General features: G+C 36.1%; 1 protein-coding gene across 1 annotated transcript in view; it reads left to right on the plus strand.

The window, feature by feature from the left end:
• The window catches only part of LOC140168562 (importin-7-like), a 58,209-nt gene extending 49,305 nt beyond the window's left edge, over positions 1-8,904 (plus strand). Inside the window, 4 exon segments of the mRNA XM_072191963.1 lie at positions 103-236; positions 1,141-1,270; positions 1,998-2,114; positions 6,708-8,904. Coding sequence (XP_072048064.1) covers positions 103-236; positions 1,141-1,270; positions 1,998-2,114; positions 6,708-6,793 — 467 coding nt within the window. The 3' untranslated portion in view covers positions 6,794-8,904.
• The last annotated feature ends 7,445 nt before the right edge of the window (positions 8,905-16,349 follow it).

Here is a 16,349-nt window from a genome sequence, read left to right on the forward strand (position 1 = left end):
AATCATTGTTGTAACAAACACTTACATCCTTCAAGTTTTCTAACACCCTACAACCCTGGTATGTTAATTGCTAACATTTTGGCCCTGTTGTGATCTCAACAGGTCGAGCTCTTGCAGAAGAAGACTCGTCAGGCGAGGAAGAAGACGATAGCGATTTTGATGGAGAAGTGCTAGAAAGCGATGAGGATGAGATTGATGATGAGGGTGCTGATTATTTGGAACGATTAGAAAAGGCTGTAAGTTTCATGGAATAGGTATTCCTGGTTGTCACTTGTTTCTTTGTGCCATCTACAGGGTGTCACAAAAGTCCCTTTATTATTTTGTATATTCTTAACTCTAGTATTCAGCAGCCGACAACAAATTTAATCTTCTGTTGTTACTTCATTATCAGGCAGTATGACCAGGGCCAGGGGTGAAAGTGCTATTTGCATAAACATTTGTATACATTGTTAGATTGGAATTCTATGAAGAAACAATTTCAATCTATCATCATCAACCATATCATAACAGAACTAGATGTTTTTCGTCTGAATTTCACTAGTAAAGAAGGTGAAGAGCGAAGTTGAAAATTCAATTTATTCTCAAGAAGAAATGCACATTTTTTTTATTGCCAGTATTGTATATATTATATATATTATATTATTATAAGCTCTGCAAATAATGCATCGAGCACTTTTTGCTGCAAAACTCTTGTGTTATATATATATATATTGCAATATATTTTGGTCTTTTATGTCATAATATAGGAAAGATAATGTATCATGTTGGTATCCAAATAATTTGATGAATTTACTCTTTCCAAATGTGTATTTTGATTTCCCCTCGGGCAATCCAAGATATGATGATTCAAAATGGTAAAGAGACTTTTGAGACACCCTATACTTACACTGTATGGCTCCACTGAAAAGCATCATCAGGCATATAGACACATAATTAGCAAGCATGAGAGCAAGTGTTTTATCTTGCTTTGTTGGTCGATCACCAATGATGACATACAGATCTATTTATCCCATCCAACATGAAGTTTTCTTAGTATTTATTGATCTGTATCCTTCTGGAAAAGGTCCATCTTGTATAGCAGGATATTTTAGCGGTATTTATTTGTCATAATTTTAACAGTCATTTACTATATGATTTCAGGCTGCTTGTAGGAAGGATGAGGAAGAGGATGATGCTTACGAAGAGACAGCATTAGAGGGCTATAACACACCGCTAGATGAAGAGGACTGCTCTGATGATGAATATGTCATCTTTAAATTGGTCATGCAAGGTAGGAAAAGAACCAATAACACATTTAAGAGATTGTGATTAGTGATTACCTAGAGTTATAGGCAATTGCCCATCTCTGATTACATGACTACCTAATTGGACAAATCTGATCTGGATTCCAGTCTTGGCAATGTATATCTGATGACCTAAAATCTCATCCTGCACCACTTGATTAATAAAAGGAGAGAGAGCCAGCCCTCTGTTTCTCCTGTTTTGCTCTTAAATTTGTATTAATATTAAAATAACAGTTGACATGTATTGTGAATTTCCATACCTCAAGCTTCATGAAATTATCGAATCTTTCCCATACTAATTTTGTGCAAGGAATCTAAATGGTTCAACAAATCTGCAAATGGTGAAATATTTACTGATCCAGATCATATAAGGCCAAATCAGAGGCTACTGATGTGATCACTCAACCACTGAATCAACTACATGTACCAGTTGAATGTTTTTAATGTAATTTGGATTATGAGTTGAATGAGTTCTTGATACCAATGTTCACATACAACACTAATGCTGCAACAGAAATTGAAGCTTAATAAATTTGAAATTGAGGGCACTTGTATGATCATAAGAAAGGGAATTCTGTGGCTTTATTAAAATGTTTGCAGATTGCAGAAAGTAGTGACACCAATCCCTCCCCCATTTCAACACCTGTACTTTTTTAAGTGTAATTTCTGTGGGAGAGTTGACCATGTTTGTAATGTGCCTTTTGTGTCTCTTAGAAATTCAAGCAAACAATCCAGTGTGGTACAATGCATTGACAAGTCACCTGACAGAAGACCAACAGAAGGAATTGCAGGAGGTTGTAGTACTAGCTGATCAAAGGACAGCTGCTAAAGGTAATCATATTTACAGAGTAAGCTGTGGACACTGTCCTGTGGTATATAGTTTTCTTCAAAGATACTTTCTCGCAGCAGCATATTATTACTCAAGATTTGATGCGGATTTTGGTGTTTTTACCCCTGCTGAACAAAATACCTGTAACCCGAGCATGCATTTTGCACATGGAAATTTGATGAATAAATTGAACATTACGTCAAACACGGATAAATGAAATGAAATGTTTTGTCCTGCCTTGCCCTTTTCAACAAAGGCAGCTTACTATAGAAAAATGATCAAATTCATGTACATTGTGGAACATACTCTTTGCGTGGCTGTGCGTAGTAAGCAGTTGTACGCAATTAGCCTCGCTAATATGGACGTGTAGAGTAGCTTGGTCTACATATACTTGGTGGAAAGGTAGTTTTTGGCGGGAAAAGGTCATACAGGGGTCAAATTTCAAAATTGCTTCAATCATTTTAAAAACTATACCAAATTATTCCTCTAGTCATAAGGATTCAGAAAAAATATAGTTTGCCATACCTGTGATGTACGGTTCTTGAGTTATAGCTGAAAAGGTCAAAGGTCAAATGTTGGGTTCAACAAAGGTCGAAAAACTAAAAATTGTCTGATTTAAATCAAAATGGTCTCAAATTGTTCGGCTTGCAAACATAATTCATTTAAAGAATATTTGCACTGTTTAGATTGTTTAATTACATGCGTAACATCGAAAACTAGGTCGGGGTCAATAGAGTTCAATGGTCAATGACCTCTTTTACCCTGCTACCTAGGTAACGCAAGCATCCAAGATATGGCAAACTATTCTTATTTTGGAGTGTTTTTAAAGGACGAACACATTGAGACCATTTTTAAGGAGATCGGAGCATTTTTTTGAAGTTGACCCACATGGAGCCCAACCTTTGACCTTTTTGCTTATATATAATTTAACTTGAGAACGGTACATCATAGATATGACAAACTATACTTTTTCTGAATCCTTATGACTAGAGGAATGCTTTGGTATAGTTTTTAAAAAGATTAAAGCAATTTTGAAATTTGACCCCTGTATGACCTTTTCCCGCCAAATACTACCTTTCCACCAAGAATATTCTAGTATATTTTTGGTATGATGTTCAGGGGACATCTCTAAAATGTATAAAAGTGAAAAAAATTCTGTTGCAATTAGTGGTGGGTGACACCACTAATTTGTTTATTGACTGGACTACTTGAGCAAACTGACATATGAAAATTTTGAGAGAGAAATAACCAGGACTCAGCTGGGACTGAACCCCTGTTGCTGGATTACCGGTCCAGTAACCACTTCCTGAGTTTCACAGTCGGTGCTCGGGCAATCTCAACTTAAGTCCCTATGATAACTCTCTCATTATGTCTCAGCGGCCAATTATATGTTACTAGTTTATCAGTTACTACATGTAGTTCACAAGGGAATATAAAGCTGTTTATCTCAAGTGTGTTATATTATGGGAACAAAATTGAAATGTCTGTATGACTGACCTAAACATGAACAAAAAAACTTTTAAAAATGTAAAAAAAAAACCCTTTTTGGAAATCTCAGTAATAAGTTGAAAAAGTGTAATAATGATAATAAATAATATTAAGGGAAGGGGTATGAACGTTTGGACAGTATTTATTGTGGGACATTAGAGCACATCAGACATATCGAATTACATTCTGAATACGAAGAATGTCCTTCTAAAAAAAAAGGAAGGTTTTTTATTTCAAACTCTAATGGTGACCCGCAGGTCAAATTGCTAGAATTGTACATTAAATACACCTAAACAGACACAATGCAATTTGCAGGCAGCAGCTTAATCAGTGCCAATATTGCAACATTGAAACAAACAACTATACAAACATCCAATCCAACCCAACCACATCCCCCAGTAGGCAATGAAGATAAAGCTGGGTCTAATGTTATAGCAGTCATGGTATACAATACACACACACAAGTAGTACGCATGTGCAGGAGATCATTATTGATGCTTGTAGCGAGCAATCGTTCCCCATTGTGTTTATTTGTTCTTGTGCAGGATGCGTATCCCCATTACCTACTTTACTTATAATTATACTGGGGAAACGATTAAGGGCATACTACACCCATATATTGGTTTGATTGGTCTAAAAAAATATTTTTTCATTTATAGCTAGGCGATATATGCACGGATCATGTGAAATTTAAAAAAAGAAAAAAAAAGGTGCTTAATAAACCATTGTATAGTAAGTCATTTTAGCCCTATATATTTTTTGTTTACATGTATCCTAGTAACTCAGATGTGTGTTTCATAACAAACCATAATTTATTCTTTTCAACATGTTCAAGTAGGGTACATGAATAGAATACATTAAATCCTTTGTTATACCATCTATAGAAATGTACTCACTGATTATAACACTGAATAAATTAAATAGGCCTAATCTCTTCCACATAGACAATTTAATACTATACCATGTATTTATCTTCTTTAATGTGTTGTTAGGAAAAGAGATTAAAAAAGGCTATAAGGTCATCAAAGGTCAGGTTATAGGTCAATTGGTTCAGGTCAAATTCAGGCATCAATTTTGAATACATGTGATAGTCTGTGATATCATACATGTCATAATGAGGCATCAATTTTGATATTTTGTCTGTTACTGGATATATAATGGAAATGTGTGAGGTGGATATACTAAAATACCTTGGGATGTAAATGGTGAGTACAATTTAGATTGCCTAGTTGAGATGGATTGGGCAAATAAATATAAAATAGTTACCAAAATCACAAAAATGAAGCTTACGGAAAACTACCTAATATGGTGGTATAGGTGACAAAAAAATACAATCTTTTTCAACATTGCTGTAGTGTGGTTGTGGTAACCTGTTACCTATGGCTTAATTAAGTTTCAGTGAAATAGTGTCGCAAGTTCAAAATACAAAATATAGCTCAACATTGAAAATAGAAGCATTTTAACAGGTTCGTTTTTTGATAGTTGTGGAGCACCAAGTTCATGAAGTCATAAAAGAAATCAGGGACCACTTATTCCCATTTTACATATCAACATTATTTCCCTAATGTGTTAGCAACACATATCCAAAATTTTAACGAAATCCGTTGATAGTAAGCTTTACAAAATGAAGTGAATTTAAAACACCAGTGATGTACCGCCTTTTGGCTTATATCATTAGAAGCATGTACGCTTCATTGATACTGATGCCACCAATTGAACGAGAAGATTTGCCCCTTCATTTTGCATACCACTTTGTCCAATTTCTTTTTCTCATTTCTTCACAAAATGCAAAAAAATGCAAAAAAAATGCAATGGGTGTAGTACCCCTTAAGCATCAATAATGATCTCCTGCACATGCGTACTTGCATAATACTTGTGTGTGTGTATTGTATACCATGACTGCTATAACATTAGACCAAGCTTTAACCACCGTTTATCAGTGGGAGCTGGTAGCCTAATGGATAAGGCGTCCGTCTAGAGTTCGGAAGGTCGTGGGTTCGATTCCCATGCCGGCACATTCCCTTGCTTTTTTTTCAAGTTGGGTTGTGTGCCGGTCGGGATTTGTGTTTATTTGTTGTTATGTTTAATTGTAACACTTTGGGTTGGTTAAACTGTTCACTCTTTCTTATTAAATATATTCAGTTTCCTCTTGTAGCGAGCAATCGTTCCCCATTGTGTTTATTTGTTCTTGTGCAGGATGCGATCCCCATTACCTACTTTACTTATAATTATACTGGGGAAACGATTAAGCATCAATAATGATCTCCTGCACATGCGTACATGCGTAATACTTGTGTGTGTGTATTGTATACCATGACTGCTATAACATTAGACCCAGCTTTATAAACCACCGTTTATCAGTGGGAGCTGGTAGCCTAATGGATAAGGCGTCCGCCTAGAGTTCGGAAGGTCGTGGGTTCGATTCCCATGCCGCACATTCCCTTGCTTTTTTTTTCAAGTTGGGTTGTGTGCCGGTCGGGATTTGTGTTTATTTGTTGTCATGTTTAATTGTAACACTTTGGGTTGGATAAACTGTTCACTCTTTCTTAATATATCATTAGATTTATCAAATTTACTTCGAGGACTGTTATATATCAAAAATGTGAAAAATATCAAATTTTAATAATTTGTCACAAAATTTGTATTATATCGTGAATTTCAAAAAATGAAAATTATTTGATATCAGAAAGACATTATTTATATTCAGAATGCAATTCGATATGTCTGATGTGCTCTCATGTTCCACAAAAAATACTGTCAAAACGCTCATTACAGATCCCTTAATGTATATTTATACCTTGCACAAATCTGTCAGAAAACACGGTGCCAAACAAAAAGGCAAAACAACACATACATTGAGAACATACTATTCTCTGTCGCAGTGAATACGTCATACCTTAGTTACTGGTCCACACTTGGTTTGCATACCTGTTAGTAACCCATTGACTTTTTGTGGTCATCATGTTGATCTTGGTTCCAAACAGTGTGAACCAGAGTACCTGGCAACAATCAGTTTGGATGGCACACTATGACGGTGAAAATAAATGTACCAAAGAAAGAAAGAAACATAATTATGTAGCATTTGATATGTTGTCTGTTATTTTCAGAATCCAAAAGGATAGAAGAACAAGGAGGTTACCAATTCCAGAACCCCACAGTACCTACCACCTTCAACTTTGGAGCCAGTTTATAACCATAACCGTCTTAAATCACAGAATGCAAATAGCCACTTCTATTGATTGTGCACTCCTCCCTCCTGACTGCAGGCAAGTTTGAATGGACAATATACAGACATTGTTCGATGAGCAAAAGAATTTTTCATAGAAACTCAAGATCAAGAAGATGTTTTGTATTACATCGGAGGGGCATTAATGTCATTTGTACATAAGATGAGCGTATGGCACTTTTTAAAAACCAGCTTATCAAGACTGTCTATATATTCCTTTGTTTTGTAAAAAAAATAAGAAAAAAGAAAAACTCAAGGAAATATTTCCATGAGCAAATAATTGTGCCTAAATTTTAATTTATTTGTCAACTTTGAAAGCCAGCAGTATCTATCAGAGAGGAGTATGTAATGAATGGAATAGCCCTTGTTAAAAATACTCCACATGGTAATATATTATATTAGGTATAAGTAAATTACAAGTGAAGTGATTGGTTTTTGTGACTTGTAAGTAGTGGCGGCAACTAGACCGGATGAATCAATCAAAGAAGGTTTCTCACAGGTCGGACCCTTTCTCGCATGGTAATTTTGTGCCAATATGCTCAGAGCAAATTGCACCTATTAAAGGCTTAACAACCAATTGAAGACAAGTGTGTGGTAATGTTTAACATGCGCTGGCATTGAAGCACAGAAGATTGTCTTAGTGCATGGCTAATGCCTGTTGGCCAATGCAAATTCCAATACTGACAGCTGCAGCCAAAGCATGGCCCATGTGCAGATGATCTGGGGACCACATTCTCCGTTTTACAACTTGTATGACTATGGATACTGCCATCAAGAATAACAATGTGCAGTGCCATTTTAATGGTGCATGAATGCCTGCCTCATAGATGTTAATTTGAAGAGTGACAACTACTGCAAAATGCCACTGATTTTGATCAGCCTGATGTACAATCACAGCATTAAATCACAGTGCAAGATGCAGGGTGCCAATATAGTGATTCAGAGATGACAACATTCAGGATTTTAATATTTATTTTAGCCCGTTTTGGGACACCAAATATACATGTTATTTCAGGCTTATTTTCAGTTTCATGGTTTTGTGAGTGGTACTAAGTGACATGCACAGAATTAAAACCAGAGAACCAGGACTTGACCGCCATCTTGATACAGGCATGGAGCAAAAATTGGGGGTATTCGGTTTCCCTCGGAATGCGCTCAAGGCATTCGTTGTCATGCAAGCGCGACATGGATGATGGGCGCATTTGAGAGGCGCACTTGATGCGATCTGCACGCGAGTACCAAGACGCTTCAGATGAGACGCAGAATTGTTTTCGTTCGTCTCCGCGCACCGTCGGCAAGGACCCGAATACCCCCAATTTTCTCCCCATAGCTGACGGCGCGACTGTACGTGGCGGTATAGGGAGTCCCGGTTCTCCTTCTCTAATTCTGTGGTGACATGTTTAGTCATACTGTATGTAGTGGTACTGCTAAGTGGCATCTCTGCAGAATGTTTAATCATGCTCTCTGCAGTTTTGAGTGCATCTGCTGGCAGACATCATTTGTTTACATTTTCAGAGCATACATGGCGTAAACATGACATGGGGTTCTGATTTGCTAATTAATTACCTCATACATAACAACAGACAGGTAATCTGATCGGCGGATTGCGCATTAAAGTGTTAGTCGGCGCAGAGCGGTACTCATGAAGGGAACACAAAGCTCTGTGTATCTCGCTAATTAACAGAGACGCTCGTATTGATCAGACCAAGATAATGCCATTCTCTGCATAATGTTTGGTCATACTTTCTGCAGTTTTGAGTGGTACTAAATGGCATCTTTGCAGAATGCTTGGTCATAATTCTGCAGTTTTTAGTGGTTCTGAGGCACAGAGTCAAATTTGTTTTGATTTTGAGATTAACAGTTGATGCTGCTTCGATGCTTATTATTCGCTGGAATAGTGATTACATCATCACCTTGGATAAAGACAGCCATGCATATAATTTGAAGTGTTTTTGTTCAAACACCTCAAGGACAGTCCCCTGTTTACCATGTTCACACAGCATGACCAATTGGATTTTTGGAAACCAACCAGTTGGTAAAAAGAATATGATAATATCTGACAAACTTCACATTTTTAAGATATGAAAGCAGGATATTATGATTTATTTTACTAATTACTATAACTGGATAAGTTTTTAGCTCTTAAAACTGTCCAGTTTTCGAGATAATGCCATTTAGGTGGATGTAAACTTCTTTTAATCAACACAAAGTCAATAGGAACCCTGCATGACTGGGAACATGTCCTTGAACCAAAGTAGGCATACAGGCTGTATTATGACATCACACTATTGCAGCGAATTAATGAACTATCAACTACTTTATCAGAATGAATAGTAAATTTGTATTGGTCAATATAATTACGTGCAAAGATTCATAATTATGTTATCATAATTAACACTAGCCAATTACTTAACCCTTTGGTCAAACTATGATTATTCTAGATTTCAACATTAAATAATGCAATTCCCATGTTATCCTTGTAAAGAAAGACTAAAATGTTGCACCAAATGGCGTCATTTGCACCTCAAATTTCAAAAAATCTATAGCTTCAGAGGGGGTGGGGAGACACCCCCTCTGACCCCAAACAAACAAGTACTGCCTCTGACCCCCCCCCCCCTTTGCAGTTTTCTTTTATTTCATGTGGCGCTTCAACAAATCTGTTTAAAGTTAAATACCGTAAAACCCCATCTACAAGCATATACAGTGTCTTTGATGAAAGTTAAATTAATACGATACTTAACGTAAATATACCAATACAATGGATTGGTCTTACATTAATACTTGCTTGTATGCGCTTGGATCTATAATTTATTTGCTCTAATTCCATATTGGCACCTGGATTAATTTAGCTTTTATCAGAAGCACTCTATAGCTTGTAGACGAGGTTTTACGGTATACTTTGGTTCACTTCAAGTTCGGTAGTGACGTCAATGCCTTTTCGCGATTGCGCCGCAAGCGTGCCGTTAAATCGCTCTTGTGCGCGTGAGTGTACAATTTGTGTGATTAACTTGACGCGCGCGATTCACTGCTTAGGCCAACGAAATTCCTCACATACGTCACTACCAAACTTGCGGTGAACCAAATTATAGTCATATGAAGCCGTGTTAAATGATATTATGTTATAAACTGAACTAACACAATTTGGCGCTTTAACTGCAGTGTCGGCAACATTGTACCCTATTGTCAATGATTTCTATACCTTTAGTTCTGGATCGATGAGATCTCAGTTGATAAATAATGTAACTGACAGTCTATGCTCAATATTGCTCATTCAAGCCAACACATGAATGGTATTTTGATAGGCCTATGGATAGAAATTCAGACAGATTGAATACGCCCTCACTAGGATATGACAGATGAAATGATAGAATAAATAACCCACAACAACCTCTGCATTTGAAGTTTAAATTGCAAGATAGGCTGAAAAAAATGCACTTCGCAGAGGTCAAAGGTTTTATATGCATAGACATGTCTTCAAACAGACGTGCCCCCATTCGTCTAGTGTCGTTCAATATAAGCAACACTAATTTAAAAGTTGCAGTAAATTGTATTGATTTGGTTTTACATGCCACAATGCGTGCGTAATAACCATTAACCGCTGTGCAATACAACTTTTCGATTCTGGTATTTTTCTTTAAAAACACTTGTTGCTAATATTAAACGACATTGGATGGACAGGGTATTAAAATGTGCATAGATAACCATTATTATTTCTGTTAAACTTGTGAATATGATTTCTAATCCTGGAACTACATGTACAGGCGTATTTATAACAAGCGAGTTACTTTTTGTGAACTCTTTAGTTTTGAGCCTTGATCTCATCTATTGGAATGTTGTTTGGCATCAGTTAAAACTTACCCATATATGTAAAACAGTATGTACATTCTCATTTGGTAAGACATGTATAGCAGCTTGTATTAACACAACACCTTCAGTGTTGAGCCAAACATACATGTCCATGATTTATTGATTAGCACGTCACATCGAATTTGCTGTCGTAGTGCACGTTAGTAACCATTGGTTACTGCTCCAAGCCTGGGCTTGTACACCTGTTCCGAATTTTGATATGCCATAGGCTTTGTGTTGTGATCATTTCGATCAGTGGTTTGTACCAATGAAAGCGTGATCCAGTTGACCTAGCAACGGTCATATTCTAACGTGCACTACGACAGTGAATATCTTTTCATATTTACTTGAAAAGAGGAAAGAAATATTAAGGAAGAAAAGCAAACACTATAGAATTGACTTTGAAACCATTAACATTGGTTTAACTAGGAATATTGTTGCAGTATTATTCAGGATTTGTTATTTATTCCAAATAATGGTAGTGTGTAATTGAGGTATTTTTGGGATAATATTTAAGCATAACAACATTAATATCAAAAGTAATGTAATTGTAAACAAACCTAAGAAAATGATTATGCAATCCCATATACACTAAGGACAGTCGATGTCAGGATTTAGAAAAATCAATATATTGGCCACTCAATATCAATAAAAATCAAAAAAAATAATTTTTCCTCCAAATTTTCCTCCTATCTTACATACATCCATACATAGCTCATCCCTCAGTTTTTTCATTAGTTACTGGCATGGAAAGCCTTGGGGCCTCAGTATACAATATCATCACATAACCTAGGACAATTGTTCAAATTCAGTCCTTTTTTCATGATTTATAATATACACAAGGTTCAAGGTTGTTTGAATATGTTTTTTTTATTGCATTTAAAATACAACCAATTTCTGCTCTAACTTTTTTATTAAATATTTAATTATCAAGTTCCAAATGTGAATGACATGCTCCATAGATGAGTGGACATTTCTGTAATTGATGTGAGAAATAGATGCATCTAGAAGTAGAGATTTTTGCAATGAATTAATTCTGATGGTATCAATATGATGGGTGAATGCAACAGTGTTATCATTGTACCTTCGTGCATTACAACAGACAAATTTACAAATTAGATTGAGTCCTTTGCCATGTACTAATTACACTTGTGATGCTTGTTAGTGCATTCGTGCCAAAGTCGAGCAAATAATTATAACCACATCGCGACTTCCGATGTGCCTACTGTGCTTTTGTGACAGGATGTTCTAAAAATATGTGATTAAAAAACATGTGGTGAATCATTGCTGCAGAATCTAGTGGTAAGCTTGTCAGTCATCAACCCAGAATGTTGACTACTGAGGCCATCCGTCTCATGCAGGATAACATTCAAAAAGGCTTGAAACAACCCAGAGATGGCTACCAAATTTTTGGGAAGTGAAATTTTTGTATTAGGTATCTGGCCCAAAAGAATGTAACTGAATTCTACATGCAGGGAAACCTGATTACCAAGGACAAGTGATGTGTGTGGAACTATTTTTTTCTGCGCAAATCACTTGTCCCTGCTGATTAGCAACTTATAAAAGACTTGATGTACTTTGTCTCGTCTCAAGTTGAGACTAATGCAGAGATTTAATCTCAATTCAGGTTTTTTGTGAGTCCAATTTCACACATGTTTATTTCTTTTCAGTCCCTTATGGGGCTTTTTCAGGTTTTTCTCACCAGTTTCAGGTTTTTTGAGTGAAACCGAGTGGCATCTCTGGTAATGCCATGTTGGATTTTGCAGTGGCAGATTATGTGATTGCGTCACCAGCGTATGGACAAATCGCCCTTCTATGTGTGGTGCATGTGTATACTTGCTTGCAGGATTCTGTTATCGCACACAACTCGAATCTGCCACTGTGAAATCCAACATGGCGTTACTCTCAGCTTGAGACAAGACAGTATAACTATTTCAGTGTGTATGTATAGATGTTTATTTCGCCAAAATAATATTAGGAAATGTGACACAATCACAGAGGGGAGAGATAAGAGAGCCCGTACAACCAGTCAAAGTCTCGGCATCACCCGATAATGAGGACCGATTGTTCCATGAAATGCGACATGCGAGACTGCTACGCAATTACTGCATATTTTCATGGTCTATCGCGTAATCGCGAAAGCACACAACTCTCTATTGCGTATACGCAAAGGCACGCAGCGCTGGCGTGATTGTTAGACACAGCACGATCGAACAATCGGCCCTCATGAATATGCGAAAATTAACACTATACAATACACAGGACTTTGACTGTTGATACATGGTCTGTAGTAGTCTGTGGACACAATTTGATTCAACCAGGCAAAAGAGACTCAGATTTAATTTTAATTAGAGAGGGCGGCCTATCTGCTGTGTCCTGGCAGAATATGAGACATTAAATATTAAATGCGAGGATCCAGAGGATACATGCCTGAGAAAATATATAATAATTAAAGATGGCCAATGGCTGTGAGACATTTACGAGACAATAAAATCATTACATGTTCAATTCGCTGGTAGATCCGCCATGAGCTGTTGTGGCGTGTGGTGGTGAACTGATCGACATGTAATCGCTCAGTGCACGCTGGTTCGAATCCGAACGGTTCTGATTTTCTCTCTCCTTTATTATAATGCCAGTTTGTCTGAGCTCCATTTCTTTAATTAAGATTTAATTTTATAATAATTTATGCCGTAGGCCGAATATGTCATTTCATAGTAAAGTCATGAATATGTGAGTGTGTGAACATGAAGTGATGTCCCAATGGACTGATTGAATCAAGTCATCGATAATCCACTGTTTTTCCGGCACACTTCTACCAGGGCCAGACGAGTAATTGTTACAGCCAATAATGTCGCAAATGATTCAGATGAAGAAGAAAATCATGAGTGTTTGTTAGATGAGGCTAAATTCTGTATCAATTCGGACAATGATGGTGCAGATAGTAATAATGAACCCGGACGTGACAATTTACAACAGCACCAATGTTCAGTCTTCCTAATTTGACAACTACAATGTTGTAAGCTTTGTTCACAAAAGGGTGGGGGTTCAATTTTTGATAAAAGGGTGTCTGGCTAAAAGGAAAATAAAAAGGGTGGGGTTTAACCCCTGACAAACAGTAGCATTTCATCTGTCACTTATTTTTGCATGATATGCCTAGTCTCTAATCATGTGCACAATTGCAGGGGCGTAGCCAGATGGAGCAGGGGGGAACCCCCGAAATGTTTAAGGATAAAATGGGGACAAAATTAGGCTTTAGCGACTCTCTATAAATCCTGGCTATGCCATGTATGCTGCTGGCACAATGTACTTTGGACAAGTTTATAATTCAAAATGAACATCGGTGCAACACAAAGTTTGATTTCATTTCTAATGTTTTTTTCTGGTCATTGAAACCTGATTTTAATCACTTCACTGTCAATTATTTTTGACTGACAAGACCAAGCAAAGTGGATGAGCATGTACCAAGGATTATGTAATCAATTTCAGTCAGCAAATGCCTCAAATTAAGATAAAGAGATCAATCAGTTTGCATATAAAGGGTCCACAAATTAAGAATTTCCCCTAAGTCTTTAGAATATAAGTCAAAAAGTTTCTTACACAATTATTAAAAGTAATATAAAAAATATGGAGATTTTAAAAGTTTCACTTTGGTGCATTTGACTGTCCAACAAGGCATAGGTCTGTCCTATTATATATTACATTCTGCATGCTTTGTGAGATTTAAATGGACCAAAGTGCAATTTTGAAAATTGTATCTATTCTTTTCTTTTCTTATGTCATAAGCCATTGTGACCAAACTCAAAAGATGTGTAACATTGTAAATTGGACCAGTTGTGTAAAACAAACTATGTTACCAATAACTTACATATAATTTATTGCTATTGTAAAAACTTTTCAATATATCTTTAAGTCTTAGGGGAACTTGTGGACCCTTTAGTAGTTCCTGGTACTTCATATATTTTGAGCACTCTAGGTGTACATATTTAGCACAAAGGGGTACTGTGGAGTACTATTCTATTTCATGTACATGTAGGAACTTGATGGATTAACTCAATTAAGATATTTTTGATTCCTTTTTTTACTATAAAAATAATATTATGAATTAATACTTTGTGTAGTTAAGGTACATGTATCTTGAATGTATCCGATAACTGTATTAATTATGAAAATAAAATGTAATACTGAAGCTCTTTATTGATTGTGGGTGTGGCTGTCCTTTTAAAGTTGTATGTATGGTCATGTAGTGATTACCACATACTAATTACCAATCCCATTGTTTTATTCCAAGGGGGATATTTCCAATTTTCTGAAGTGCATACCTATTTTTGTACCAACATGCCTATAGGAAGTGACTAAGTGAGCAAACCCATGATCATTTTTACAGCTCAGCCAGATCTGCCACAATTTATTGATTTGCCCATCAGGCCGTTTGCTCAATTCAAAACCAGAATATCTCCATATTTGCAAGCAGGTTAAATATCAACTTCATGTGATCCAACAATTTTGTCCCGGATTGTAGGTGGTTGTTGCTATTTTGGTAGCTCATTTGCATTAATTTATGTTTTTTGTTGTTTTTTAATTGGAATGTTTAAAATAAGGTATCCAGCTTTAAGCTAAATTGACGTTTAAAATGATGCGTGTCAATGTAGAGGCATTAACCGTTGCGAACCACACAACCCAAGAACTGCAAAATTCTGGTTTTGAATCCGAATTGGATTCATAATTGAGGACCCTAGATCAGAAAGGAGGTTAAGTCCCAAACTTGTAAATAATAAGTTAGGGTCAGTTTCAGCTATAATATAAGGGGCTCTTTGCACCCTCTTTCCAAGTTGTTTTCAGGAAACCTTTATTTCAAAGAGATCTATGGTAACTTGTACACATCAAAATTTGTCTTATTTTATTTTACTATCATTAGACAATGTATATAAAAAATGCTCTATACTGACACATAAAACAGCAGTTAAGGTATGGTGATATTTATTCAAATGAAAATTAAATAACCTTTTGGACACTGGGATAAAATCCTAAAGACTGATGGGTAACCTGTTTGACAGCTCCAAATGTGAGATTTAAGATAGAAAACATATGAACAATCTCATGTCATGGAGAAGTAGAAATGTTAAACAAATTTTAAAAAGTTTAACCAAAAAAATCAAACTAATAAAAGACAGTGTGGTCCAAAATACTGTACAAAAAAAAACCCTGGCGGACAGGGTAGAAAATGACTATCTAAAATCATCAAAATCTGCAAAGAAATTTCTATTCAAATATTTTTGTGCAATGTTTTCCCTGGTTTTGAACCGTCCTCTGTTTTTCAGTCAAATAAACCTACTTTTTGCTGATTTTACATGCATAAAAATTTTCTGTCAAACTCTGTCCATTTTTACATATGTACAAGGAAATTTTAAAAAATCTCAAAAACATCAATTTGAAGTAGACTTTGATTTGAAATTGAGAAAGTTGTTTTGGACCACACTGTACAATAATTTGTAAACGTGGCTGGCCGAATTGAGCAATTCAGCATCGATCCTGCACCCCTCCAAGCGATGAAAGTCAAAATTTGTGCGCGCTTCACACGCATTTCAGCACAAAATCATTTGAAAGATTTAAGGCCGATATTCAACTTCATTATAACCAAAATTCATTGTTTCAAGAATAGAATTGTTTCAAGATTATG

Source organism: Amphiura filiformis, chromosome 13 (assembly GCF_039555335.1).
Source record: "Amphiura filiformis chromosome 13, Afil_fr2py, whole genome shotgun sequence".
NCBI lineage: Eukaryota > Metazoa > Echinodermata > Ophiuroidea > Amphilepidida > Amphiuridae > Amphiura > Amphiura filiformis.